Genomic DNA, 25,761 nt, shown 5'->3' on the forward strand with positions numbered 1-25,761 from the left:
CAATTCCCTGTCCTTCTTGAACAGAGGGGCCCAGAACTGGACGCAATATTCCAGATGTGGCCTCACCAAGGCTGAGTAGAGGGGGAGGAGAACCTCTCTTGACCTACTAACCACTCCCTTTCTAATGCACCCTAAGATGCCATTTGCCTTCTTGGCCACAAGAGTACATTGCTGGCTCATGGTCATCCTCCTATCCACCAGGACCCCCAGGTCCCTTTCCCCTTCACTACTTTCCAGCAGGTCAACCCCCAACCTGTACTGGTACATGGGGTTGTTCTTCCCCAGATGCAAGACTCTACACTTGCCCTTGTTAAATTTCATCAAGTTTCTCCCCGCCCAACTCTCCAGCCTGTCCAGGTCTCGCTGAATGGCAGCACAGTCCTCTGGTGTGTCAGCCACTCCTCCCAGTTTTGTGTCATCAGCAAACTTGCTGAGGGTGCACTCAGTTCCCTCATCCAGGTCATTGATGAAAATATTAAACAGCACCGGTCCCAGCACCGACCCCTGAGGAACTCCACTAGTCACAGACCTCCAGCTAGATGAAGACTGAGAGTGTGAGGCCCTCTATAGACAAGTAGGTGCAGCCTCACATTCACAAGCCCTGGCTCTCATGGGGGGCTTCACCCACTCTGGCATCCGTTGTAGGGGCAACACAGCAGGGCACAAGCAACCCAGGAGGTTCCTGGAATGCACTGATGATAACTTCCTTCTCCAAGTGACAGTGGAATGAACAAAGAGAAGGCCTGTTTCTTTCTGCTGCTTCTCTCTGTGAAAGGAATGACAGAAAGCTGGTGCTTGAAGGTGGGATAAGAAAACTAAGGGAAATGTGTGTTCTTAATAATTATTAGGAAACTGGTGCTTCCATAGTGTTAAAGCAGTGTCACCTCTTAAAACGATGGTCATAAGACAAGGAGAAAAGAGTGGTGGGATATTTAGTAAAGGACTCCTGCATATAGAATGGGAATGCTCCCAAGCAACTCACAGATGGCACACTTGGTTCTTGTTACAGTAAGCACCCCTCAGTGCCTCTGACTTGCCTCATTTGTGCAATCGAGGGGAAAGCTAAAACAAAGCTTGCTCTGTTTGCTTCGTTTGCCTCCTGCTTTTGTTAAAAAAAAACTCAACTGGCCTGTGCTGACTGAATAGAATTACAAAGGTAAATATTTATCCATGTGCGTGAAGTGTCCCAGCCAAAACGGGAACATCCAAGCGATTTTTCTTTAATTGGGTTTTATAGCTTATGCTCTAATATGAATCATCCTATTACCTACTAATGCATATTTCTAGTTATTCAATCATAAGAAAGTACATTTTGTAGATCTTGTAGTATCATCATCCATCAGCATCCTTGAGGTTTATCTGTAAATCCAGATGTTCCAGTCACGGATTTCAGCAGTTACCTGGGAATCATCAACAACCCATGTTTCTCCTAGATACTTAATTCTGTGTAAACAGGGGTTTCCTTATCTTAGTTGATCACTTGTTCTTTTTAAGTAGGGGTGACAGGTCTGAAGATAAAGATGCAGCAATTATATGCTAATAATGTTGTTAGGTCTAAAGGACTGTGTAGTCTAAATTTATACCACACTATAGAGACAGAAATGTAAAAGACCGAAGGAAAAAGAAACTGAATTGCAAATAGCAAGATCTGGCAGGCAGCAGGCTCTCGTCTCTGCAGATTAATGGAGGTTAGGAAAACCTGTGCTGCGGTGTGACTGCAATGATGCCAGCTATGAGGGAAACCGGTTGGAACAACGGCACCCCTTGCCTGAAGGCTGCTGATCTCCCTAAGGCCCCTTGTGCTTCTTCCCGGCTTGGGAAGAACTCTGTCCCAGACAGTAAGCGCTGGAAGTGGGCCGAGGCTGACACTTCGTGCGGGTTTTGGGACTTATCGTGCTGCTTCGCGAGTCCCTCCCGCCGCTCCTCGCCACGACCCCCGCGGCGATGCCAGGCGGGCCGAGAGCAGGACTACATCTCCCGTCATGCCTGCCGCACCCAGAGAGCCGCCGCCATTTCGGTACCGTTCCCCGGAGCCGTTGGGTCCGGGCGGTGCTGCGCTCCCCGCTCCCCGCCGCTGCCATGAGCCGCCTCAGCGGCGGTTGGGAAGGCGCCGGCGAGGAAGCCCAGCTCCTCCTGGACCTGTGAGTGCCCTCCCGACACCCTGCCCCTGTGCCCGCCGGCCGCCTCTCCCTCCGGGAGGTCCGGCGGGTTCCGGGCCGGCCGGGCGGGTTAGGCCGCTGCGCTCACAGCGGGGCCGCGGCCTCGAGTAAGCGCATCGCCGCCGAGGCAGCCCGCGGGGCCTCCTGTGGGGAGCCCGGAGGAGGGCTTGGTCAGGGGGCAGGGTTGGGCCAGCCTTTGGCCGGGGTGGCACAGTGGGTGACAGGGTTTGGTCATGGTGACAGGGCAGGCGGCGGGGTTCAGTGGGAGCCCCAGGATGGGTGGCAGGGTGAGTGATTTGGTTTGGCAGGGGTGACGGCATGGGAAGAGTTCCAGGACAGGTGGCAGGGTTTGACAGGAGTGACAGAGCTTGGCAGGTAGAGCATGGCGTGATCCCTGGCAGATCTGGATGTGGAGGGATGGGTGAGGATCCCTGGCTTCACCTGGCCCCAGTGAATGCACCGAATGGTGTTTGCTTTGTGGTTTTCATTATGTCAAATTCCTCCGTGTTCGGGAGGGAGTTTGAAACAGCATAGGAATGAAGTATTTGATTTGACAACTGAAATTAGCTAGCAAACAATACAGTTAGACTTTCATGATTCAGTATGACATTATAGTTCCTCTGGTGTAGCGAACAAGTGGTTTAGTTTCCTATAAAATAGAATAACAGTGAAAACATAACTGAAATGATTGTTTAAACTGTAGAGCAGTAATGTACCCTGAGAATGTACACCTGCTCTTTGAAAAATAATACGATTAATCTTAATAAGCTTTTCTCTCAAGCTAAAGTTAAAATTGTGTGGCAAGAGACAGTTAAATGTAACCAGATGATTTGGCACAGCTTACACTGATTTCCGTGTATCTGTATAGGTTTTGAAGTATTTTCTGCAAATTAGAACCAAGTAGATCAGAAGTCTGTTTGGTCCCTACTCAAGCGTGGCTGTATTAGCCACTTGGTTATCTTCAAGAGAAAAAAAATTAACCTTAAATATATGTTGATTTTTAGATACCACAGTTTTTACGTACTACAGTATATGGTGACAGTTGGCCTCCTTGAGGATGAATTGATAAGTTCATTTACCCAGTGGCCAAAATGCAGTGTCATATGAAAATAAGCATTTAGCACGTGACCGAAGTGTGTGCCCTTGTATGATAGAGGACTGCTTGCCCATTTGCATGGCATCCGTCATACAAGAGGGAACAGCCACATGGAAAGTGCACACATAGCCCCTCAAAAGGCTCAGAAACTATTATTTGACTCACCCTAGCCAGAGATAGGTGCTGTTTTAACACTGAGGAGGTGCTGGTTCATTTGGGATCTCCACAGGAAAGATCTGGGTTTTCAAGGCTAGTTAACTGGTTTATTACATAAAGGATAGTAGAAAACATGACAGCAATCTGCTGTTCCTTCTGATGTGGGGACCCTGGCTATGGCACCATGAGACAAGCCCCCTCACACTGAGCAGCATGCTATGCAGATCCTGTCTGGGGTGAGGTTCACACTTGCTACAGTCTTTGGAGCTTTGATGAGATTTTCTTTTAGGAAGTAAACAACTGTTCTTTATTTCTGCGGTTAAGCAAAGGAATGTTACATGTAGGTATGCTGTTTAATCTCAAGACAAAGAATGTGGGTGGTGTAACTTGCTTGAACGTGCACTGACTCGGAGCCAGGTACAGGCTTCTCAGCGTCAGTTAGCCAGGTTCATCCAGCAGTCACCACAGTTCGGTGAAGATGCTGCATTCTTACACATCTCCAGGGGAACAAGTTGAAGGCAGTTGGGGTGTGTGCTCAGGTTATGTAACAGCAACTCATGCTGATACAATGTAAGCCAGGCATGTGTTTACACTCTGCTTGGATTCAGCTTGAAATCAGTGTCTTCTAGTTAGTGTCTTCTGCAGTGATCTCCTAGAGGTGCCCTGACTGCACTGTGCTAACTTCAGTGGGTTTTTTAATGTGCTTCCACACTGGAAGTCTTACTTCTTTCCTTGCTTAAATCTGTGCCACACTTCAGACTGTAGAGCCTTAATGTTTTGACCTCTCATGAGTTTCTATTTGGTATGAATTGAATTTGTTGTGATTTGGTGGCAGTCTGGTGTCAGACAAGGTTCTTTTGAAAGAAAGTTTGTCACTTGGGACTCCAGGGTTGTGGCTGTATGCAAAATCTCGTTTGGTTTAACTCTAGGATGCTGCTGCCCCCTGCCCTCAGCCACTTGTGGCAGTAGTGTTTCCGTGACCTCACAGTTTCATGATTTATTAATACAAAATTAGTCAAGATAATACTATGATAGAAAAATTTATGTCTCAAGTGACAAACCTCTGTCATCAGATCTAGTTTTAAGCACAAAGTTAAGAGAGTTGGACACAAGGTTACACAGTACAATTCATATTAAAAGAGTGCTACAAACTAGGCAGTGAACAAAATACTGTATCTGAAAATATCTCCTTAACGTTTTTAGCTGAGGTGAATCAAAGGTGTTCCTTCTCTGGAACTGGCTGCCCTAACTGAAGGTTTACTGCCTACCAAGTGGAGGCTTTGCTGGTAAAAAGGTTTTTTTTAGAGCTTGTGAATGTATGACCAACAAACTCATTTTGTGAGCTGGGTTAGTGATTGCAGTGAATGAGGCTAATTTATGCCTAGAGTTGATTGGGGAACTTGCCACAGAAGGATCAGCCCCAAAGGGCAACAACTGAATTGGTGGTAGCATGGAGCAGCTGGAACTGATAAGGTTTGAAGGCAGCATAGCCAGATGCAGAAGATGACATCTTATGGCTTGATTGTTCTACTTCTAATATGTAATGCCTATTTTTGACTATACTATAACTTTCCTTTATTTCAGATGCCTTCAGTGTTTAACAAAGAACCTTTCCAGATATGCTGCAGATATTAAGTCATTGCCACCCAACATAAAGGATAAACTGATTAAATTAATGAGTAGGCAAGGTCAAATAACTGATTCAAATATCAGCGAGGTAAGAACCCATTCAAAACTATACTGTCTGTGCTAGTTAATACACAAGAAAGAGCTGAACTAAAACTTTACAGTAGACAACAGATAAATTCAGGCCTGTTTACAGTATGTCTCTACAGGTTTTTTCTGAAACTTCATTATCCTTCATTAACTTTTATTAGTAGTAATAAGATTATGTTTGTAGTGATAAAAATGTTCTCTGTTCAGTGACGTGTATCATCTCTTTTCAGTATGGGAAACTAGACTGTTGCAAACCAGTTTCTGTTTCTGAATGTAGTATGTTTCAAGAAGCTAGTGCATAGTTTAGTAACAAAAAGAATTCAAGAACTTGTTAGATTTCTTTTATGTTCTATTGACATTATGCACATGATCTCCATATTTCAAAGAATTAAGATTTAAATATATCATATGATGATGGTAGGGCTAGAAATCGATGGTCGAATTATCTCATCTCTTTTGCTCACCGATGTGTGCCGGTTTTTACTGTGCCTCTTAGAATGATGAACCTGAGAAAGAAATAGGCCTTTAACAAACCTGTCAGTTATGCTGTTAACTTTGCTTGTGTATGGAGATCTACTGTATGCTTTTATCCTTGTTAAGGAAGGGGATTGCAAGCTGAAGGGAGTAATAGAAAGTAATGTGAAAATCTGATTTAACGCTTGCTTGTTGTTCTGAAAGGCAGCTCAATGAAGGTATAGGTTGTTTGCACAAGAGGGAGCTATGAACAGTATTTATTAAAAAGTAGTGAGAATCCTTGAAAATTAAATTAGAAGTTATATATGTGGCTATTGTTACTAAAATCTGAGGATTTCCATTGCTTTGGGTCTAAATTTCATAAATGTCCCCTTGGGGAAGATTCACAAAATCCAACCTATGGTCTTATGGGAGTGAGACAGCCTATTTAATGAGGATTTGGTACCTCCTCATGGTATGATAATGGGATTGCTTGTTTATGAGAAAAAGAGCCTGTGTGGTATAGGTGACAGAAATACACTGGGGCAAAATATCTTTCAAATATTACCCTTTTCTGTTCAGCGGATTTAAGTTTTGATCGCCATCAGTATATTTTTACACTTCATATTACTGCCATCAAAATTGTAAGACTTTGAGGGTATTATCCTCAGTAAACATAGGTGAGCTAGCAGAAGCATTAGTGATAGCAACTGCACCATCAAAACAGTATTTCCATTGTTTAAATAGTAGTGTTAATGTGCTCCTACTGTAGATGTGATCACAGAAACTGAATGTTCATGCTGTAGGGGATGAACAGTTGTGGCAAATATACCATATTTTCTTTAGAATTTTTAGTTCCTAGAACTGGTAACCCCATTCCCTAGTGAATATTTTTTAAAAGTTCTATGTGATGTCTAACATTACAAGGATTTTAGATAAAAATAGGTATGTTCTATGACATAGCAGAGTTTGCCTGAAACAGTAAGTTTTCATTACAGGTATTGCACCCTGCTGTAGAGTCTCTAGACCTTCGAGACTGTGATATTTCAGATAATGCATTACTGCAGCTTCATAACTGCAAGCAACTGAAAAAAATCAACTTAAACTCTTGCAGAGAAAACAGATTTGGAATCACTTCAGAAGGTATGTTGTCTGTGCACAGGTAACAGGGGTCTTAATTCTGTTTCATTTTTCTTGTTAGATTGGAGAAAGTCGCAAAAAATGTCTTGGGTAAATGTTGCTTAAAAAAAATCCCCAGTGTCACACCAATACTAATTACAGGGTTGTGTAAATTACAGGCCTGGAGCATTGATTAACTTACAAAAGAGAGCTATCAGGTTACTCTCATGATAGTTTTCTGGTAAAACTATGCTACATTTGATAATCTGTTCCACTTCATCATAATTATTCTTTCCTCAAAACTTGTTTCAGAGCCTTTCCAATACTACTGGGATTGAAGTTTCATCAAATATGTTTGTTATTAAATAAGTTTATAGTATCTTCTCTGACTTAAAAGACTTGACTTGCTTTAGGACTTCAGGATTTCAGCTGTTACAACTTGGAACTGGAGGTTGAAAGTATCAGGAGCTATTAGCTTAAAAGAATTAAGCTTGCTGAATTCTATTTCCCACAAGTTTTGTTTTATCTTTTTGGTTAGACTTACTCCTTGCTCCATCATTTACTCATCCTTATTGAAAATTGAGGCAAAATGCTCATTTAGTATTGAGCTAATGTATACCATACTTCAAATCAGTCCTGGTTTGTATTTTCTTACCACTGCAAACTGGTACACTTTTTAAGTGGTTAAACTTTTAAAAATGGATTTTTGTTGATTTTCAGTGTCACCTCATTATTACACTTTTTGACCCCTGAGATACAGTTTGTGATGGTCTTCCTGCATGGCTTCGTCTATCCACTGATTTCTAGTACGGTTCTTAAGGTACCAGCTAAGACTAAAGCTCTTTAGGTATATTTTTCATCTGTTTGGATAGAGGTTCCTGATCACTTTGCAATTAAAACTGAAGTCTGGTTCTTTATTGGCAAGTTCCTAGTCCACCGAATTTTACTAACTCTCCTTCTTCTAAATTGAGCCCTTTTTAAATTGAGAATCAGTTATGAAGCCTTTAATTTAAGCTGGAACAGTTCTTTCTCATCTCAATTTTCATAGAGAAAAAAAAACAAAAACGAAAGACTTAAAACCCCCCCATTTGCATTGCCTTTTACTAATTCAGTACTAGGTGTGTGTGTGATTGTTGTTTGGTTTGTTTGAGTGAGGCTTTTTTGTTTGTCTTAACGATCCTGTTGCCTACCACATGTAGGAATATCTGAGCCCTGTCATTACTAGGAATCATTTGCTCTGTAGGTTGCACATGGAATGTCTCATGTGCCTTAATACAATATCCAGTGGTAGTTCTTTGTCAAATTCAACTACCACTACTGTCTCTTCTGTCATTGCTTGCAAAGTGGTTCCGACCCAAGTGTGTGCCATTTTATCAATGCTTCTTTGGAGTTCTTGCATAGTAATGTATCTTAATGTCATTGAGCTGTTTATTTTTATCTATCCAGAAGTAATGTATGTTTCTGTACCCCTATAATTATCATGTTTCTGTCATCCTTACAATAAAAGTTCCTTTCACGATTTGCATCTGCAGTTCATGTACTTTTACTGACTACCAATATTTTGGTCATTACTGACTGTCTGGGCTCTCAGGGCACCAACAGACCCTAATGGCCATGACTGGTCTCACCTGCCAGATCCACATAGACTAACTGCCTAGGGACCCTGAAGTCCTGGCCTCAGCCATATCATAGGTGTACCTGGTTCCTGTCCTGTTTCTGAACTACTGTTTTGATTTTTTGAATTGACCTTTGGCATAATCTCTTACCTCACTTTTTATGTGGGACCTAGCACTACCATTAGTCTGCTTTCGAGCTATTGGCCTTTTTCTGTGCACTCACTGAGTTGGTACCTCATGTATGTAAGATCTCTCAGGTATCCCTCTGCACTACAGAAGGGAATTCAGTATTTAGAAATTTTAATTAACTCTGGCATTGTTCATGGTAATTTTTTTTTCTTATTCTTGAATTTAAAGAAACCAACTGCAAAACTGAGTATGCTGCAATGGCATGAGATGAAAGTTAAGCAGTCAGTGACCAGAGGACAGCATACTGGATTCAGCATGGTGGTTATGTAAAAAAATGAGTAATTCTTTAAATTGCTCTGTTTCTCCAACAGGTGTCATAGCACTGGCCTTATCCTGTCCTTACTTGCGTGAAGCATCTTTTAAAAGGTGCTGTGATATAACTGACAGTGGAGTTCTTGCTCTTGCGCTCAATTGCCAGTTCCTACAAATAGTGAACTTGGGCAGTTGTTCAGGCATCATGGATGCATCTCTGCAAGCACTAGGAGAAAACTGCAAATTTCTTCACAGTGTGGATTTCTCATCTACTCAGGTAGCTATGGTGGCAATTGGCCAATTGACTTCTATTTGTTTATTTTATAAGATTGTCATGACAAAGTTGAAAAGGGATCTTTTTAGCTGTACTCTTGACAAGATTTAGGACCATAGGTCCTTCCAATTTCCTCCTCTCAAGGAAGAAGAAAGACAGTGTTTGCATCTTGGTAACCAAAAAAAAGACCACATTTTGATAATTACAGCAGGTATGGTGGACCAAACACAAACTTTTATTAGAATCAACCTAATAGTGGAGATTTTTTTTTTTCAGTATCTTTATTGAGAGCAATAATTTTCGTCAAGTTGTAAAGTAATCAAAAATATTTCATTTAAAGAAAGTAGAGTCTTGGACAGATTATCGTCTGCTTTTAGTTAGAATAAGCTGACCTGAGTAATAATAATACAGGATATCAAACAAAATAAGCCCCTAGTAGAAGTAAACACTGTAATTAATTCTAGTTCAAGAGTGACTGTGCTTTCTGAATGGCTTGTCAGAGTTATGGAGTCAACATGGAAAGAATGACATTTAAAATGTCAGAAAGGACAGGTAAGAGAACTTAACAACAGTATTCAGCATAAGAAGGGGAGTTCAGCTACAACAGCAATGCTGTAACATACTTTATAATTACAGTAAGATAATGAAGTGAGGGAAAGGATTTTCCGCTCTAAGCATCTGGTTGACTGTGATGGTGAGTGATTATGTTGAATGTGAGTCAGGCACAGAGAATTTGTAATAAAGTGTCAGGTTTGGAAAACACACAACAGGTTCTTATTTTAGATGCTGTTCTTTCTGATTTTGCAGAAGTAGGGCATCAAAAGTAATTTTAATCTTTTCCTTGGTAATTTTTATTATTAACATTTAACTCTTACTTCTTCAAACTTTCTTCATTACTTTTTTGCTCCCTTGCCTGTCTTCTCCTTCATAGGAAATAACTAAGTTTCCCCATTTTCCATGTTTTAAATGAGATTAAAGTTTCTTGAGTAACTAAACGTTTCCGCATTTTGAATTCTTTTCTGATAATGATATCATGATAATACACTAGAATTCTGATAGTTATTTTTTTTTACTAAAACTAAATAGCAATATATACAAGATATAAATGAAATAAGTGTGAAGTGAAGCAGAGAAACAGTGGATGGCTCTTGCCTATAGAGATCGCAAGGCCTAGCCATATTCTTGTGTTTGAGTGCCCGAATGCATAGTAAAAGTACCAAGTGTAACAGGCAAAGCTGTGTGAAAAAACAAGATAGCAAGAACATTGGAAATAAATGAACAGGCAAAGGAGGACACAGCTCACTTGTAGGAATATGGAAGCAGATGTGAGCTAGATCACAAAGGGACTAAGTGCTTCAAGGTGATGTAGCCATTTTTAAAATAGGTCTCACCTGGTGCCTGCAGAGATGAAGTACAGTAAGTAGAAGGTATGGAAGTGGTGCAGGGAAAGGAAGGGGACTTTGCTTTAATACAAAACTGATTTCATGCTCTCATGCTCTCATAACCATATACCCATTAGAAACAAGACAGTAGCATTCAGATGATCTTTCCCATGTTCAGTCTGGTCCAGGTTTGTTTTGGTGACATGGAGATAGGCTGATCTTAGGTTGGTGACAATTGGTTTTGGATGTGTCATTTTATACCCTTTGGGAACTGACAGTAATTACTCTCTCCATTCTGTCCCACTTGTGGGAATTACTAGAATTTACTCATTCACAGCTCTTTGTCTCCTTGTCTGGGTGTCTTGTGCTAAATGTGTTGTCATCTTGATGACCTGCTAAGATAGGTATTGACAATACCTGACAGTTCTTACAGGCCTTTATATGCCTTCATGCTGCAACATTCCTGTCCGTTCTCCATTTGTACTGATCTGTGGCTTTCTGTTATAGTTCTCTAAGACAGACTGGTAATAGAGGGCCAGAAAGCAATTGAAGCAACAGGAATATCCAAACCTTTAAACAGAAATGGAGCTTGTGGTCACTGGATTCTAGCTGTCCAATTTGGCTGAGCCTTACTGTCTGTATTTGATGACTATTATTCCTGGCATCTAATATAAGCTCTGTGAAAAAGCCTCTGTGATGAATCTGACATCCAATCCAGCTTTTGAAGTGAAGAAGAAGTTTAATGAATTTGGTTCCTGGAAGCAAATAAATAAATTGCCCTTTATTGCCTTTCTGAGGAAAGGCATGTCTTTTGTCTCTCTCCTTGCTTTTGCGGGTAATCATTGTTCAATCACTTTGATAAAACTTTTAGAGCAAGTGCATGATAACTGCTGTAAGGCTGCTTGTTTTGAGAGATTTTTGTCTTGTGTAACTGTTTTGCTTCAGGTAACAAAGACAACAGATAAAAGACTCCTGTGATTACTTTTTTGTCTTTTTTCCCAATCCGAGAAATTTCATTAATATCTGCAGCAGTCCTGAAAACAGGAGAAAAAATAGTCTGGGTAGAGCACAAGTGCTTTAAGCCTTAAGAAATTAAAAACTGCCATGCTCTGACCGTGATAGTGTGGCCACTGTTCAGTGAGGCAAGGAAGCTGCAGGATCAGCAATGACACAGTTGGAAACATCTGTTTAGAAAGGCAGGCTGGATCACACAGCAGTATAATGCAACAGTAGGTAACAGACTGAAAAAAGCTATACTTGGGTAATTTTCTCTACAAGCTTAGTTGGGAAGAAAATCCTGTAATGTTACGTGTATTCAGTGACTGTAGGGAGTGAATACATTAATAACATTTCTGCACACCCGCAAATAGCTGTGTTTGAAAAAATGAGCTTTAATCTGCTATAGTAATAACAACGTGATTTTTTTCTTTAGGTAACAGATGATGGCGTTGTAGCACTAGTAAGTGGAACATGTTCAGAGAATTTAAAGGTAACCTAATAACAAAGAAATGAACTAAAGCAATTGCCTGCATTTTAAAGTTATTATCAGTATTACTTCGAAGGATAGTTTTTGTTGACTGATGTTTGCCTTTATGTACACATTTGGTGTGATCTTGGTTATGAATTTAATATTTTCAATCTCTGTCTCTCTGTAGCAGTGCCCTAGACTAGCTTTTTGAGAAGCTCAGTCTCTTTAAAGTGAGTTTTCTGCTGTTTAATGTAGTATGGTTATTTTAACTCGCATTCTTTCTGAGAGCTGTATAATAAATGCAAATGAATGCTTAACTTTTTCCCTTGATTTCTGTGCAGTTATTTCTTGATTCTGTTGAACACTGAGGCAGAATTTGTAATGTGAATAATTTCACAGATACAAGAAATCAGTTAGCAGCTCTGCACAGATAAATCTCTTAATTTGTGAAAGTGACCGTGAAAATGAAGTTGTCTTTGCATAAAGAATATCTGGACACTGAGACAGTGATAAAATGTTGAAGAGGCATTCCATACCTCTTGCCACAAATGATCTACTTTTCTATGTAGTGCATATCTGTGTGTGTTTACTTGAATAAAGAGTGGTTCTGAATCCAAGCTATGCATTTAGAAGTTAAGATGGGAAACAAATCACAGTTGCTAGCTTATAATAAAAAAAACAAAAAAAACCCAGCCAACCCCAAACAAAATACCAAACCTGAGTCAACTGACAGTATTAATAACCTGGAAAAATAAAACTGTTTTATTTGGAGGGCAAGCAGTTAGATTTGGGTTTGTTTTTTCCCTGGCTAATTTTGTCTATTTTGGACAATCTTTTTAGTCTTGAATCTAGTCTTCATAAGTGATGTAGTACAAGATGATACTATCTTTCAGAAAATAGCAGTGAGATATTTTTTATATACTAGAATTGACTTGAAAATGTCTTTTAGCTGGTTATACCTTTAGCTGTAGCAAAACATTAATTCCAGCTGTTCTCAACAACCCTGAGACTATGCAGATAGCTTTCATAAGAGGCATAGTAGGTCAAGATTTCTTCTAGGTGGGAATCTCTGAAAATGGTTGAACAAGGTCTGCCTCCAAAATGATGGGTGCCCTGACAGGCTTTTGTAACTACTGTTTTCATAACAGGAGATCCACATGGAACGCTGTGTGAATTTAACTGATGTCGCTGTGGAAGCGGTCCTTACTTGTTGTCCGAAGATACACATTTTTCTGTTCCATGGATGCCCTTTGATAACAGGTAGGTCAAATCATGCAGGGAGCAAGAAGAGTAATTACTTCCCGATAGTATCTTCTTGCTGTCCGGAAACGCACACTACACTTTGCAAATAATCCCAAACAACTAATAACTCAATAAATTAATAATCATACTGCGAGATTTTTCAAAGCATGATGAGAGTTTTGCTTTGATATATGGAAACCATCAGAGAGGGAATTTTGTTGTTTTTGAATCTGGAGTTTTTCAATTTCCTTCCCCCCTAGCCCAATGTGCTGATGAAGACCCAAAGTTGATGATAAGACTTCAGAAACATGTGCTAGTGTCTTAAACCCCTCCCCTATTCCAAAAGTATGCAACAGTATCCATTCTAGAAACAGTGGAATGGGGAAGGACTGATCAGCCTAAAAAAATTTAAGAGAGGTTATGATATATCTTGAGTTTTTTAGGTTTGGTTGGTTGGTGATGCATTGCAGTTATGTAACTGGAGAAAAAATTGAGTAGTTTTGAATTATTACAGCTGTGTCTGAAGTGTGATATTGTAATAGCAGATTACAATAATAAGCATAAATGCAGATGTGGAATTATTTTGCTGTTAACCTAATTTTGAAACACCACTTACATATATTCTGAATGAATAACAAGAAATTCCTTGGTTCTTTTGCAGATCGTTCCCGAGAAGTTTTGGAACAGCTGGTTATATCAAACAAAATCAAACAAGTAACATGGACCGTCTACTGATTATTTATCATGTATGTATGAGTGTAAAGTTTACAGCTGGGAGAGCTCTTTCAGAAAACAAGCACCTTGGAGAAATAGCATCTTGGTGACTTTTGGACCATCAGATTGCTTCCCTCCTTGTTCCCACCAGAGGTCTCCATCGCTATTCCAGTCCTTGCCTGTGAGTCTGGGCTTCCCTGTTGTCTCTACTTAGAGCCCTGTCTGTCTTTGCATTGCTGATCATACTTCAGTAAGAGGAAAGTTAAACTATAATTAGTATTGCACTATCATTGCTCAGCCTCCTTCAAGTATGAGATTTGGCTTACTACTTTTTATTTTTTACCATTGTAGTTACATATACAAACCAAATTTAAGTAAATCTGTGTTCTGAGTTTGTAGTCTGAGAGGATAGTTGCAACTAAAAGTACCAACCCAAACATTATGCTGGAGTGTCTGTAAGGTTGGGATCTGACAAAAGTCAACAGATCGAACTGGTGACTGGAGGTGGCATTAACAGCAATGCAAATGTATTTTTAGTAAGAAACAGTCTCCTTTCACCATGTACTTTTGCTGGGTCTGGAAAAAACTATAGGTACCTTTTTTTTGATGTTACTGATGCTGCAGGTTTCTGTTCTTATTTTGTAATACTTGCTGGATTTTTATACGTCAAAAACTGCAGTCTGTAAACATGTAAACATAAACTTTGAAATTGTTGTGGTGACTTAGCTACAAAGTAGTAGCTATGGCTGATTAAAAAAAATCTTATATATGGGCAAATACTTATTTGCTCTGGCTTTTGCCTAAGTTGATGAAAATCCTTCTAGGGAACAAAATACTGGTCCTCATAAGCATTGCTGTGAGTGAAATAGGACCAAATTGAATGAGTACATGAATCTCAGGATGGTAGAGTTCAGCAGAGTATATGTTCTGCTGTGTGTGGTTTATTATCTTTCCAGTGGCCCCAGAAGCTGAAAATAACAACCACTTATATATCATTCAGTTGTGGCCATAATAAAAAAATCTTAGAAGTGTAAAATGTGTTTATTACATGCTGACAATTAGAAGTCATGTTCATTGGCTTTCTTGAAACAGCATAACCTCTAGTGGCACTTGTAGGATTTTTTTACATTAAACTTTAAAAAATGTTAGCAATTTTAGCATTATACAGGGCAGGTGACACACTATGTTGATATTCTGCATCTGGAAGTAGCAGGGTTCAGCTAGGGTGATCTTACATGGATCTGATGACAATTAGGAAGCCATGAGTTTAGGCAACCATAAGGAATATGTTTACATTATAATTTAACACTTATCACAGCCACAGTTATTTAAAGTGTTGCAGAAATAAACCAGTCTTATACTAATTATTTAAAATTCAGGTCAAATTGCATGGAAGGTAATAATACATGTTGCATCCAGTAACATTAAAGGATATTATGATGTCTGACAATAATCTCTGTTCTTCTGTTGATTATATGATGTAGGAAGAGCAGGTTCATGTGGAAAATTTGTTCAAGTGTAACTGAAAGCATAATTTTCAAACTCCAGTGCCTAAATGCCTGACTTCTGCTGCATGCAGTGCCATGTCTCAGCCCAGTGATGAGTACATTCCTATGATACCTATAGGTATAGTGGCATTAGTACAAACCATTCCTGCAAACAGGAGAAGTTGGTTTTGCTACATTAGCAACTTGCATCTAAAGGCTGTAATTGCAGTGACTCCTTGGACCAGATTGAGCCCTAAGAACCTTATCGGCCACATTTTATTCCCTTTCTTGGCTAAAGAGTAGCTTATTGGATTGCCCTGTGGAATCCCTGTTATCAGTCAGGGCCCATCATTTCTTTGAAGTCCTGGACATGAGTTGGCAATAAATTCGTTTTGCACTGTTTTTCATATTGATCCATCTAGCTGATTAGGCAGCAGCAATGACACTCTGGCAATGGATCTGACAATGCTGTGGCAAGTAAGTAAAGCATAAGGACCATGCTGCCAGCCCTGGCTTCAAGAAAGCAACCGCAAAAAAAGTAAAACTGTGAGCTAACTCAGGTGGGACGGGGCCTCGGAAGTTTTCTAGTCTAACTTCCTGCCCAAAGCAGGGCCACCTCAGAACTCAAACCAGCTTCATTAGGGCTTTATCCAGCCGAGTCTTGAAAAACTGAAGATGACAGAGCCTTCACAAACTTTTGAGGCAATTTGTTCCATGGCTTGACTATATTAATGGTGGAAAGATTTTCCCTTCTAGCCTGTTTTGACCCTCTTTTGCTTCAGTTTACAACCTTTCTCGCTGGAAGAGCCTGGCTATCATCCTGCCAACCTCCTCAGTAGGTATGGGCAGGCTGCTTGTAGATCCCTTGAAGCCTTTTCTTTTCCAAGCTGAAGAAGCCTAGTTCCCTCAGACTGCTATTGTAAGACATGTACTACAACATAGTGTGGTGACTGTCACCAGACTCTAATCTCAAGTGCTACATTCAGAAAGAAGATTCTAAATGGAGATGGCATAAAGCAGCTAAAGGTGTAAGAGCACCAAAGTCTTTAACAGCAAAGGACACTTACAAAACAAATTCTGTGTGACAGTGCTACTGGTAACCTCACTTTTTCCCCTTGTTAATGTAAGTTTGGATTTGTCAGGTTGAAGGCAAATGCAGCTTACACTGTGTCCTTAAATGTGCATGTAGATTTACCATCTTCTCCTATCGCCTCTACTAAATGTGTAACTTAGAGGTAGATGTGCTTAAAAATCTGTACAATACTGCAATGAATTACCAATGTATTTTTAGGCTTGAAAGTTTAACATAAGTCATGTTAAATCCTTCAGTGTCAGAGCATGAGTCTGTATGCTTATGTGTTTATTACTAGCATAACTACTGGAATATTTATTGATTCAAGTTAAATCACAGTCATTTTCAACAAATGTTTACAAGCATTGGGTGAAGTGGGAGAAGAACATCCGGTCTGCACTTATGACTTTATTCCATATTGTTTGGATATTGTTACTGTTGTATGTTGTTGGGTGAGCACTGCAGAATACTTACTGTACTGAAGATTAAAGTTTGCAAACCTGTTTGGATAGTTATGAAAACTTTTTAAATTATATTTTGTAACCATGTACATTGTGAATGTGTTCCTAAACCTTCTACTTCATGAACACCATAGTTTTCTGAAGGAGCACCAGCTGCTTTTTCATTTGTATAAGCTTCTACCATATCACCTGGTATTTGGATAGGTGTAGGTGCACTGTGTTCAACTCTGCAGTTACTGGTTCCTCATCACTGCTTGTCTAGTAATTATCTGCTAAAGGTGACAGTTCCTGCGGAACTTCCTGAAACGCTGGTTCTTCTTCAAATGGCTGCAATCACAATCTCCGGCCTGTGTTTTAACCATGCAGAGGGTTCTTCCTTGACAGATGGACTCGAGAATGATTCTTAGGCTTCTTGTTCAGTATCCCTTCCAGAGAAGAGAAAAATAATTCTACCCGACTTTTTACTTCCTGGTTTTATTTAATTAAAATGTCACAGAAGGAAAGATTTTTTTACCCTCACCAGTTTCCCATGGTGAGAGATTGCCTTTTCTTACCCCTGCAAAGTTAGAGAATGTAGATCATTTGACCTACTCTCTAAAGGGTGAAGTTACCCTATAGCTATTATTATTTAGTCACTTCCCACTTACTAAAAACTTCAACGCTAGCTACAGTTCAAGTGTAATTTAGATTTGTGTGCAACTCCTGAATAATCACTCCAGCAGTTTAAATGAAGAGAAAATGTTTTATTATAGAGGGGAGGGGGGGAAAGAATCAATAAGTTACTTTGACATTCAGAAGAAATACCTCAAAAAAGAGCAAGGCACTTTGAGCACAGTATGAGCTAATACTTTAGTGGAGAGTTTCATGAAGGACAGCAATAATTTTCATTGTAATTAAGCTGCAGTACTTCAGCCACCGCCTATTCCCGCACAGCAATATGCTGGACATCCAATGCATTTCACAATAGTGTCAAATAGCAAAACATGAATATACATGAAAAACATCAAGCATGCAAACTCTTTCATGTTACTCGTCTTTGGATTTATACTTCAGAGCAGGCCCCTTTGAATATAGTTTGCATGTAGTTTTTACCTCAAATGGAGCAAAAGCCTCAGTGAGTACGACCAAAATCAATACAGAGAAGGTACAGCAATCTATTTTGTGTCAACAGTTGTGTTTCACTTTAAATTTCCATTTTCAGTTTACACACTTACAAAAATAAAAAAGCCAGCCAAGTGAGACAGAATTCATTAGAAAGCCAGCTTCAGCAGCTTTCCAAGCTATCTGAGGGCTGATAGCTCCAAACGATACTTGATGTTAATCCATTGTTCTCTTGTCTAGTATACTCGGGAAGTGAATATTCTATGACTTTGTGCAACTGACTGTGAATGCGGTGGCTTAAAAACTGATGCCTGCCAGGGTCACCAATCAGCACTTCAGTTTGCTGTATCCTGATGCATTTACTCAGCCAGTGATGTAGACCATCAGCAAGCTGTTCATCGTAAAACATATCTCCTAGAACAATGAGGTCCCAGTTGCCAGCCTCTGAGTTAATGATGTTCTTAATGGTGATGGGGAAGGGATTCAAGTGGTTCAGTTCACAGTTCAAGATCATTGCTATTCCTGCAACTAAAGAAAAGACAAAGTAAAATGAAAGTTACATTTTTGCATTCTGCCACTCACACCCCATACAAATTTCCTTGACACATCCTTCAATTTCATCTCTTTGATATTTTTGTTTATCCTACCTAGGAACTTCCACAGTTTTCATTATCTGGCATAAAGTGATAGAATTCTACCCTCACTGCACCATGACGTAGGAAAGAATATTCCTGGATGGATACCAATGGAAACCAATCACAGAATTGAACCAGAATATCCCAGCTGCTGAACCCAAGGACATTAAGGCAGGACACTTAATCTATGTATATACTTCCTCCCTAACCAATGTGTAACTAAATCATGAATAAACTGAATTCATAAGTCAATAATGGGAAAACTAAATGGGGGGTGAAGGGGAAAGGCAAAATCTAGGCCCTAAAACATGGAAGAGCAAGAAATTGCTATGGTCCTACAGAGAAGCCAACTTGTCACCTGTGCTTGGAGTTCTCCTCCAACCCAGCTGTGATGGTGTACAAGCAATACTCAATAGGAACTTTCCTGTTTGTTCATTCTACAGAGCTACAGAGATATACTTGGTACAAGAGAGGTGGGTATAACCCAGCTTCCCATACTGGCAAAATCCATTCATCTTTTTAGCATTCTTAGAACCCTCTTTGGACATGAATTTCTCCCCAGTGGAGCAAAGAAACATTTGTGTTAAATGTGCTTTTAAAATTACTAAATATCTTTACACAGAGATAAAAAGAAAAAAGGCCGTACTGGGGTCAATGTCATTAGCAAGGACCTGTGATGCACCACTCATCACAGCAGCTATTGCTGTTGCTCCACATCCACTTCCAAGATCCAAAACCGATCGTCCTTTAACAACACGTGGATTATCTAAAATATACCTGGAAAGAAAAAACAACATTCAAGCAATGAACGGAATTATGCAGATTTCTGTTTTACATTACACTGCATAAGAGTTCTTGTCACACATGTAATGAAGCATAGTATCTTAAGAACATGACTCCACATGTGCAGCTGGTACATGGCTCCTTCTTTGTTTCTACCGATATAAAAATCAAGACCCATCATCTTTTTCCCCTACTTGTCCTCCACCCCCCAAAAAAAAAAAACACCAAAAAACAACCAACCAAACAAAAAAACCCAACCAAAACCCAACAGACACAACAACAACAAAATTGATCCAAGTAAGCAACATTTTATTTCAATCAGCTCCTTCTCTGACAGGTGAGCTTATCTAATACACGGACACAAACTGCAAGGTGACTAAAATGCTTGGCACCAGACTCAGGAAAGGAAGGATCTGTAGAAATTAAAAGCAATCTGACTGAAGAAGCATGAGGATATATTCGCAGTTGAATATTGTACCCATCAAAAGAGAAGGCCTACCCATTGCCCTAAAATACTGCTTATGCAACTGCTTGGAAGAACAATGTCCAATGTCTCCTCTTACTTTTCCCAAGCCAGGCAGACACAGATGCAACTACTTGTAGTCTGCTTAATGTTGCTCCTGAGTTAGGAGTAAGCAAATGAGATTAAAGCAGCAGTGAGGACAAACGGTATCTTCACCCAGTTGCTGACACCTGCCAAGAGGAATCCACAAACAAAATCCTCTGGGCTGGAAATGGAGAACTGACAGAAAGCAAGCAGCAGTTACCGCTGAACACTACGGATCATCTAGCCATTACCAAAAGCTCACAACTTAAACAATTGCCTTGAAATTCAATCTTCTGCAAAGGGGAAGGCCTTAAGTGAAGGGGGCAAGAGCCTCAGGTGACAAGTTCCTGCAAATTGGCATAAATTCACTACCAATTGCTGTAACTTCTTTTAAAGTAGAAACAAAGGATTCTACATCTGTGTTGTGTTCCAAGATTGAGGATTATAGCTGACTCTTTGCACAGGGCTATGGGTAAGCACAGTTTTTGCTGTGGGTTGCAATGCAGAGAACTGTAATGGAAATGTTAAGATTGGTGTAAATGGCAAACAGATGGATGGAAAGGCCAGGACTTAGAAGCACCAGTAGGAATGGCAGAATGAGGCCTAGTAAGATTGTCAAGTGTTAACAGCACCTATTGGCTAGAGCCCAACAGATCTGTATGCAGATTCCTAGAAGCCCAGCTTGGGAGAACATAAGACTACCCACCCTCATACTAAACAGTTCAAGCCATTAAGAGACAACAGCAGGAACATCAAGACCAGGACTGAAGGTACAGAACACCCAGATCAGAATACATCAGGAGACATGAGGATGGCCTGACATCCTGTGCCTCTTGTTCTATGTGTCATCACAAGAAATCCTACCAGTTTAGATACGCAGAGTTTGGTGCTTTTGAGTATGTAGTTATAAAACTAGTAAGTGAAACTGCTTCAGTTTTAATGAAAATTACCTTCTCCCATGCCACCCACATTATGCTGCCGTTGGGAACTGCTGTCTGCCAGGCTGGCTTAACAAGGTGCCTTGGGTTTCATCAAGAGGAATAGCTTGAAATGGGAGAGTCCTGATGCTATGGAAATGCCAACCATGAAACCAGCACAATTATGGAAGCAGCATGTTTTCAGGCTCCCTTTTTACTTTTCCAGCTTATGCAGCTAATTTCTGACATCCCTAGTACATCAAACAAGTGCTTAAACACAATGAAATGTCAGATAATTATTATTGCTACCTAAATGTCTGAGCATATGGATCATACAATGACAAAATGTAGATACTACCTTACCTAATTTTATCATGCAATATGTAGGAGCACTCAAGTTCATCTACACGGCAGGCTAATCAAGTCACAACTTACCTGTAAGACTCCTCTTTCTCCTCATCAAAAATACATTGCTTCCTATGCTTTCTGACAGAAAAACAGTAAAACCCCAATTCATATCCTTTCATCTATTTGGGGGATGTCTGACAGCTTCTTTGCTGTAGCAATTATAAGGTTTTGCTGCTGTTCAAAGTGAGAGATCTGATTTTACAGAATAAAAGAACTCTAACTAGTTCCTGGAAATCAGGAACATTAAAGACATTTTGACAGTAAGTGGGCAAAACTGAAGTGTGGCTTCAGATGTGACTAAGAGACAGCTACAATAAGGCTGCTGAAATCCTACATGAGGAGGGTGATACAGGCTAACCAACACTCCAAGTGCATCAGCATAAACCTACTTTTCTCAACAGACCATACCATAAAAAAATAAAAAAATAAGCAAACCCACATGTTACGACAAAACAGCAATCCTCCTGTTCAGAATGACAATGAGTGATAAAACTAAACAGCTCACTAGGTTTTCATTGCATTCCACAGACTCAAATTCAGCCCTGTTGTCAACACATGCATCGCCACTGAAGATAACAGATTTCAACACAAGAGCTCTAAATTATTCCGTATTACAGCAGGTGCTGAACCTTCACTGCCAATCAGCAAAGTGACTGGCACTCCTGTATAAGCAGAGGAGTACAGATAATGCACTCTCATGCAGGGCAAATACACATCACTAGGAATCACTACAAACACAGCTGGGTTTGACATCCTGGCCCACAGCAAACTGGACTTAGAACTTTACTGATGCATGCTGGTTACCTGGAGAGGGCTTGGCCTCCTGGCCAGTAAATTGCCCAGAATGGGTCCCCATAAGGCCACAGGTCGGGTTTTTCCTTCCAGAACCTGCAGCGAGGTGTGAGGAGGCGCAGACGTATTTCTGGTGTGAGGTGCCCACTGCTGGTGACCTCAGTGTTCTCCTCCAAAAACGCTCTAACCTCGGGGTCCAGAGTCTTGCCGGTGCTCCAGTGGCTGCAGCGCTTCCAGCGCAGAGAAGGGCCTCCTCCCCTCCTGCTCCTCCAACCCTTGGCAAAGGTGTCCTGCCTGCCCAAGAGGAGGAGCCACTTCCAGCTGCGGAAGGCCATGTCTCCCCACGATTGCTAAGAGCACAGCTTAACTGAAGCAGATGATAAGGCAGAAAGCTTGAAACAAACTCACAGGATGTTGTTTTTCATAGTAGGATAACAATTCCTAAAAGGAGAACAATGTCAGTGATGTTTCTTCATTAACTTCAAGGCTGTGCACCACCAGGGTTTTAGGAAGGAGGTGCATGTGCTGAGCTATGACCATGAATGTGTGCCTTGCCCCTTCTCAAAAAGCCTTTGGAGTCTGAAAGAAGGGCATTTAAAGAAGAAGGTAACAAGACACCCATTCAGGAGTGTGCTATGAACATACCCAGTGCGAAACAACCAATTAGCAGGATAGCAGACAGACCGAAAAATTAAACTTGCAGCCTTTTAACATTTCCCTGCACACAGCAACCTACCCCATTTAAGGTACTTACACTGAATCTTAAGATTCTGCAGTAGGGCTCTGGCATTGCAGGACCTATGGACATAGCAAAGGTTATCAGTTGCTTGAGAGACACTGTTAATTACAAGTATTATAAGGACGACAAGTCTTTCAAATGAAAGCATCTTTTCAAAGGCAAGCAATTAAAGGATTTCCTCAACAGATTTTCCTCTTTCTCTCTCGGGTTTGGCAGGCTGCCAGCTCCAAAATGAAAAATGAAAATAAATAAATAATAAGACCACCCCAAGAGCTGATCTTAATCAGAACGCTCCTGACTTGTTGCATTTCAGTCTGTATTTTAAAGGCTCCATTAGTCTTATGGAGCGATAGTCACGTGTGGATGTTCTCAGCTGTAGAAGAAAGGAGAACTTCAATCACTGTAGCCCACTCACTGTGGGGAACTATAGAAACATGCTCCAAGCTGTCTAAAGAGAGAGAAGCTGAATCCAACATGTTTTTAAAAATGAAGTTTTTAGAAGGTGAGACAGTCAGACTGGATGAGCTCTCACTCAAAGGCCTGACACCACTCAAGGCCAGTTTTCAGGTCACAAACAGTGAAGAAAAGGAGAATGGAGGATTGGTATGTCAGAGTTTAGACTAATCTAAGAATCAGGAGAATGGAGTGTGAAGAGCCACAGCTCTTGGCTGAGTAGCAGATAAAGAAGAGCCTCTCAGCACTTTATTACCCACCACCCCCCTGATTCCTTCTTACACTGATCCTGCGATTGTTCCTCTCAAGGGGTGGCCTGAAGAGAGAGCAGCTGGTTTTCTGCCTTCCTGCTCACATCTCATCCATCCTTCAGCATTTATGTATCTTTTTCCTTCCTCATCTTGCTAATTTCTTTTCAGTCACTCAGATGTACTTGCTCCAAGGCACAGTTTTCGAACCTTTCCCTAAACTGATGACCAGAGAAATGTTTGAGGCCTGTACTTCCATAGCAGCAAGACCATAGGTACAGAGACACAAAAGAAACAGCACTTGGTGGTTTGTGATTGTTTTCTCTCTCTTCTGCAATGGTTTTCATGGAAAAGCAGAATCATGCATCAAGAGAATCAACTTCAGCCTGCCCCTGCCCGTTTTGCACAACAGAAGAACTGTGGCCAGCTTCACCACCTAGAGCTATGAAGGTTGTCCTTAGAAAATAATGAGGCAAAGGGACAACAGGAAAAATATGCTAATAAAACAAAGTCCTAACACTTCATGTTTCACTGCTTCAGCTTTTCTTTGTCTGTAGTAAAAATTAATATGTGTTTATTGGCATTTTTGCTGTTTCAGGTACTGGGCTTAGTTTGATTGCTCATTGGAATGTTAAGCCATGAACATCCCTCCTGTTACACTTTGCTATTTAGGCTGATAGTCCAGTTCAATCTTTACTTAAGTCATTGCCTAAAAGCTTTATATTTTTATTACAAATAAACACGTGACTGAACACTTTGAGGTTTTCCACATCAGAGAATGCCATTCCACAGTCCATGTAACTTATGAACATAATTAATTAATGCCTTCCTTTTTGAAGGCAGGGCTATATAATCCTCACTTGCTTGAGGGAAGCATGAAGTTAACTGAAATCGTAGATACAAATCTTACCAGCTAATGCTCTGTACCGGTTTTCCCCCCCTATGAATTACTACAAAGTAGCAGGGCTCAGATTCAGTAGCACATTACATCGCCTGTCACAAGGGCTACTCTTTCCAAATGAGTTTACTTAATCACAGGATGGTGTGGGTTGGAAGGGACTTTAAAGCTCATCTAGTTCTAACCAATCTGCCACAGCTTCTCAGGGCAACCTGTGCCAGTGCCTCACCACCCTCACAGTGAAGAATTTCATCCCAATGTCTAATCTAAATCTACCCTTTTCAGTAGGAGTAGAAAAGTACCTGCTAAGAGCTGCCCTCAAAATGCCAAACTGAGTTTAAGCATTCACTGTAGAAAGGTGTCAGAACAAATATTCTTTCATTTGACAGTCGTGGCCTTCCCATCTTATTGGGAATAAAACGAGCGGGTGAGTAGAACACTGACAAAAGCCACCAAAAACAACCAAAAAAAGGGAAAAAAAACCCACCCAAACCCACCAAACAACAACAGAAAAACCCAACAAACCACACAATCAACTAAACACACCCCCTCAGAAAACCACCACCACAAAACCTCAACCAAACCGACCAACCAAAATCCTGTACAATGTAAGCTTTGAGCTTTTTCCCTTTTCTTTCCCCCGGGCGGCGGAGCAGGGCAGCAGGTGCCTTTCACACCATAACCGCCCCGGCCCACGCTTCCCATCGCAGGCAGCCAGCCCTAGCCGAGCCCAAAGGCCGCCCGCTGCACCGACGGAGGCCAGCACCGCGCCATCACCCGGAGCCGCGGCACCGAGCGACCGCCTGCGCCGCCGGGCGGTCACCGCTTCCCCCACGACGTTCCCAGCTTGCCACCCGGGCCGGGCACCCCTCTAGCCAAGCGGCCTCCAGCCCCCAAGGGCAAGGAGCAGACTGGCACCGAGGCCACGGCCCGGGCCGCCCCAACCCCCGCAGGCCCGGCCGGGGCGGGACCGCGCCACGGGCCGCGGAGCGCCCGGCCCACACCTACCTGCTGCAGGCCGCCGCTCCGCTCCGCTCCGCTCCGCCCGCTGCGCGGGGCCGGGCCGAGGAGGGCCGAGCTCCTGCCCGCCCGCCCTTAAAGCGGCAGCACTGCGGAGCGGGCGGTACCGGCCGGCAGCTTCGCCCCGAAGCGTGTGCTAGTGCTTGGGGTTGTCTGTTCCTACCCCGCAGCGCTTCGGGCCTTGCCCCTCTCTAAGTGTAGGCCAGTGGTGGGCATCATGTGCTTACTCCACTCCTGCTTCAGTTAAAGTGCTTCTAAAAAGGCTTGTGTCAGGGTGAACTAGGCCTGTACTTTAAAATGTTAATAAAAATACATGTGGGAAAAGGAGTGGCAACACACACTCAGATTTGACAGCAGTAAAAAT

At 41.3% G+C, this 25,761-nt stretch overlaps 2 protein-coding genes across 6 annotated transcripts; one reads left to right on the forward strand and one right to left on the reverse strand.

Annotated features, from left to right (window-relative positions):
- Positions 1 to 1,834: 1,834 nt before the first annotated feature.
- AMN1 (antagonist of mitotic exit network 1 homolog) lies at positions 1,835 to 16,898 on the forward strand. The gene is given in 8 exon segments (XM_065681846.1): positions 1,835 to 2,035; positions 2,037 to 2,141; positions 4,996 to 5,128; positions 6,579 to 6,723; positions 8,816 to 9,033; positions 11,845 to 11,901; positions 13,029 to 13,140; positions 13,784 to 16,898. Coding segments are annotated over 8 exon segments (897 nt in total). The 5' UTR covers positions 1,835 to 1,982; the 3' UTR covers positions 13,858 to 16,898.
- Positions 16,899 to 17,578: 680 nt separating this feature from the next.
- ETFBKMT (electron transfer flavoprotein subunit beta lysine methyltransferase) lies at positions 17,579 to 25,447 on the reverse strand. 5 transcript variants are annotated; one of them, XM_065681814.1, is made up of 6 exons: positions 25,386 to 25,403; positions 23,514 to 23,700; positions 22,794 to 22,837; positions 22,052 to 22,480; positions 19,239 to 19,369; positions 17,579 to 18,485 (listed from the first exon to the last, which is right to left on the reverse strand). In XM_065681814.1, the coding sequence occupies exons 4-6, from the start codon at positions 22,372 to 22,374 to the stop codon at positions 18,121 to 18,123; spliced, it is 819 nt and encodes a 272-aa protein (XP_065537886.1). In that variant the 5' UTR covers positions 22,375 to 22,480; positions 22,794 to 22,837; positions 23,514 to 23,700; positions 25,386 to 25,403; the 3' UTR covers positions 17,579 to 18,120. The 5 variants fall into 5 exon arrangements, with proteins under 5 accessions (XP_065537886.1, XP_065537876.1, XP_065537895.1 ...); XM_065681804.1 differs by lacking the exon at positions 25,386 to 25,403 and adding an exon at positions 24,680 to 25,378; XM_065681823.1 differs by lacking the exon at positions 23,514 to 23,700 and having other exon boundaries at positions 25,386 to 25,447.
- Between the last annotated feature and the right edge of the window lie 314 nt (positions 25,448 to 25,761).

The sequence above is a fragment of the Lathamus discolor genome, chromosome 1, assembly GCF_037157495.1.
Source record: "Lathamus discolor isolate bLatDis1 chromosome 1, bLatDis1.hap1, whole genome shotgun sequence".
NCBI classification, from domain to species: domain Eukaryota; kingdom Metazoa; phylum Chordata; class Aves; order Psittaciformes; family Psittacidae; genus Lathamus; species Lathamus discolor.

Excerpts from the sequence above, each read along its gene's own strand:
- ETFBKMT (XM_065681823.1), bottom strand. The coding sequence starts at position 22,374 with ATGGCCTTCCGCAGCTGGAAGTGGCTCCTCCTCTTGGGCAGGCAGGAC. Across the intron at positions 19,370-22,051 it reads GGAGGCCAAGCCCTCTCCAG|GTATATTTTAGATAATCCAC; the intron begins GTAACCAGCATG and ends TTTTCTTTCCAG. Across the intron at positions 18,486-19,238 it reads TGCTAATGACATTGACCCCA|TTGCAGGAATAGCAATGATC; the intron begins GTACGGCCTTTT and ends TCTTTTCTTTAG.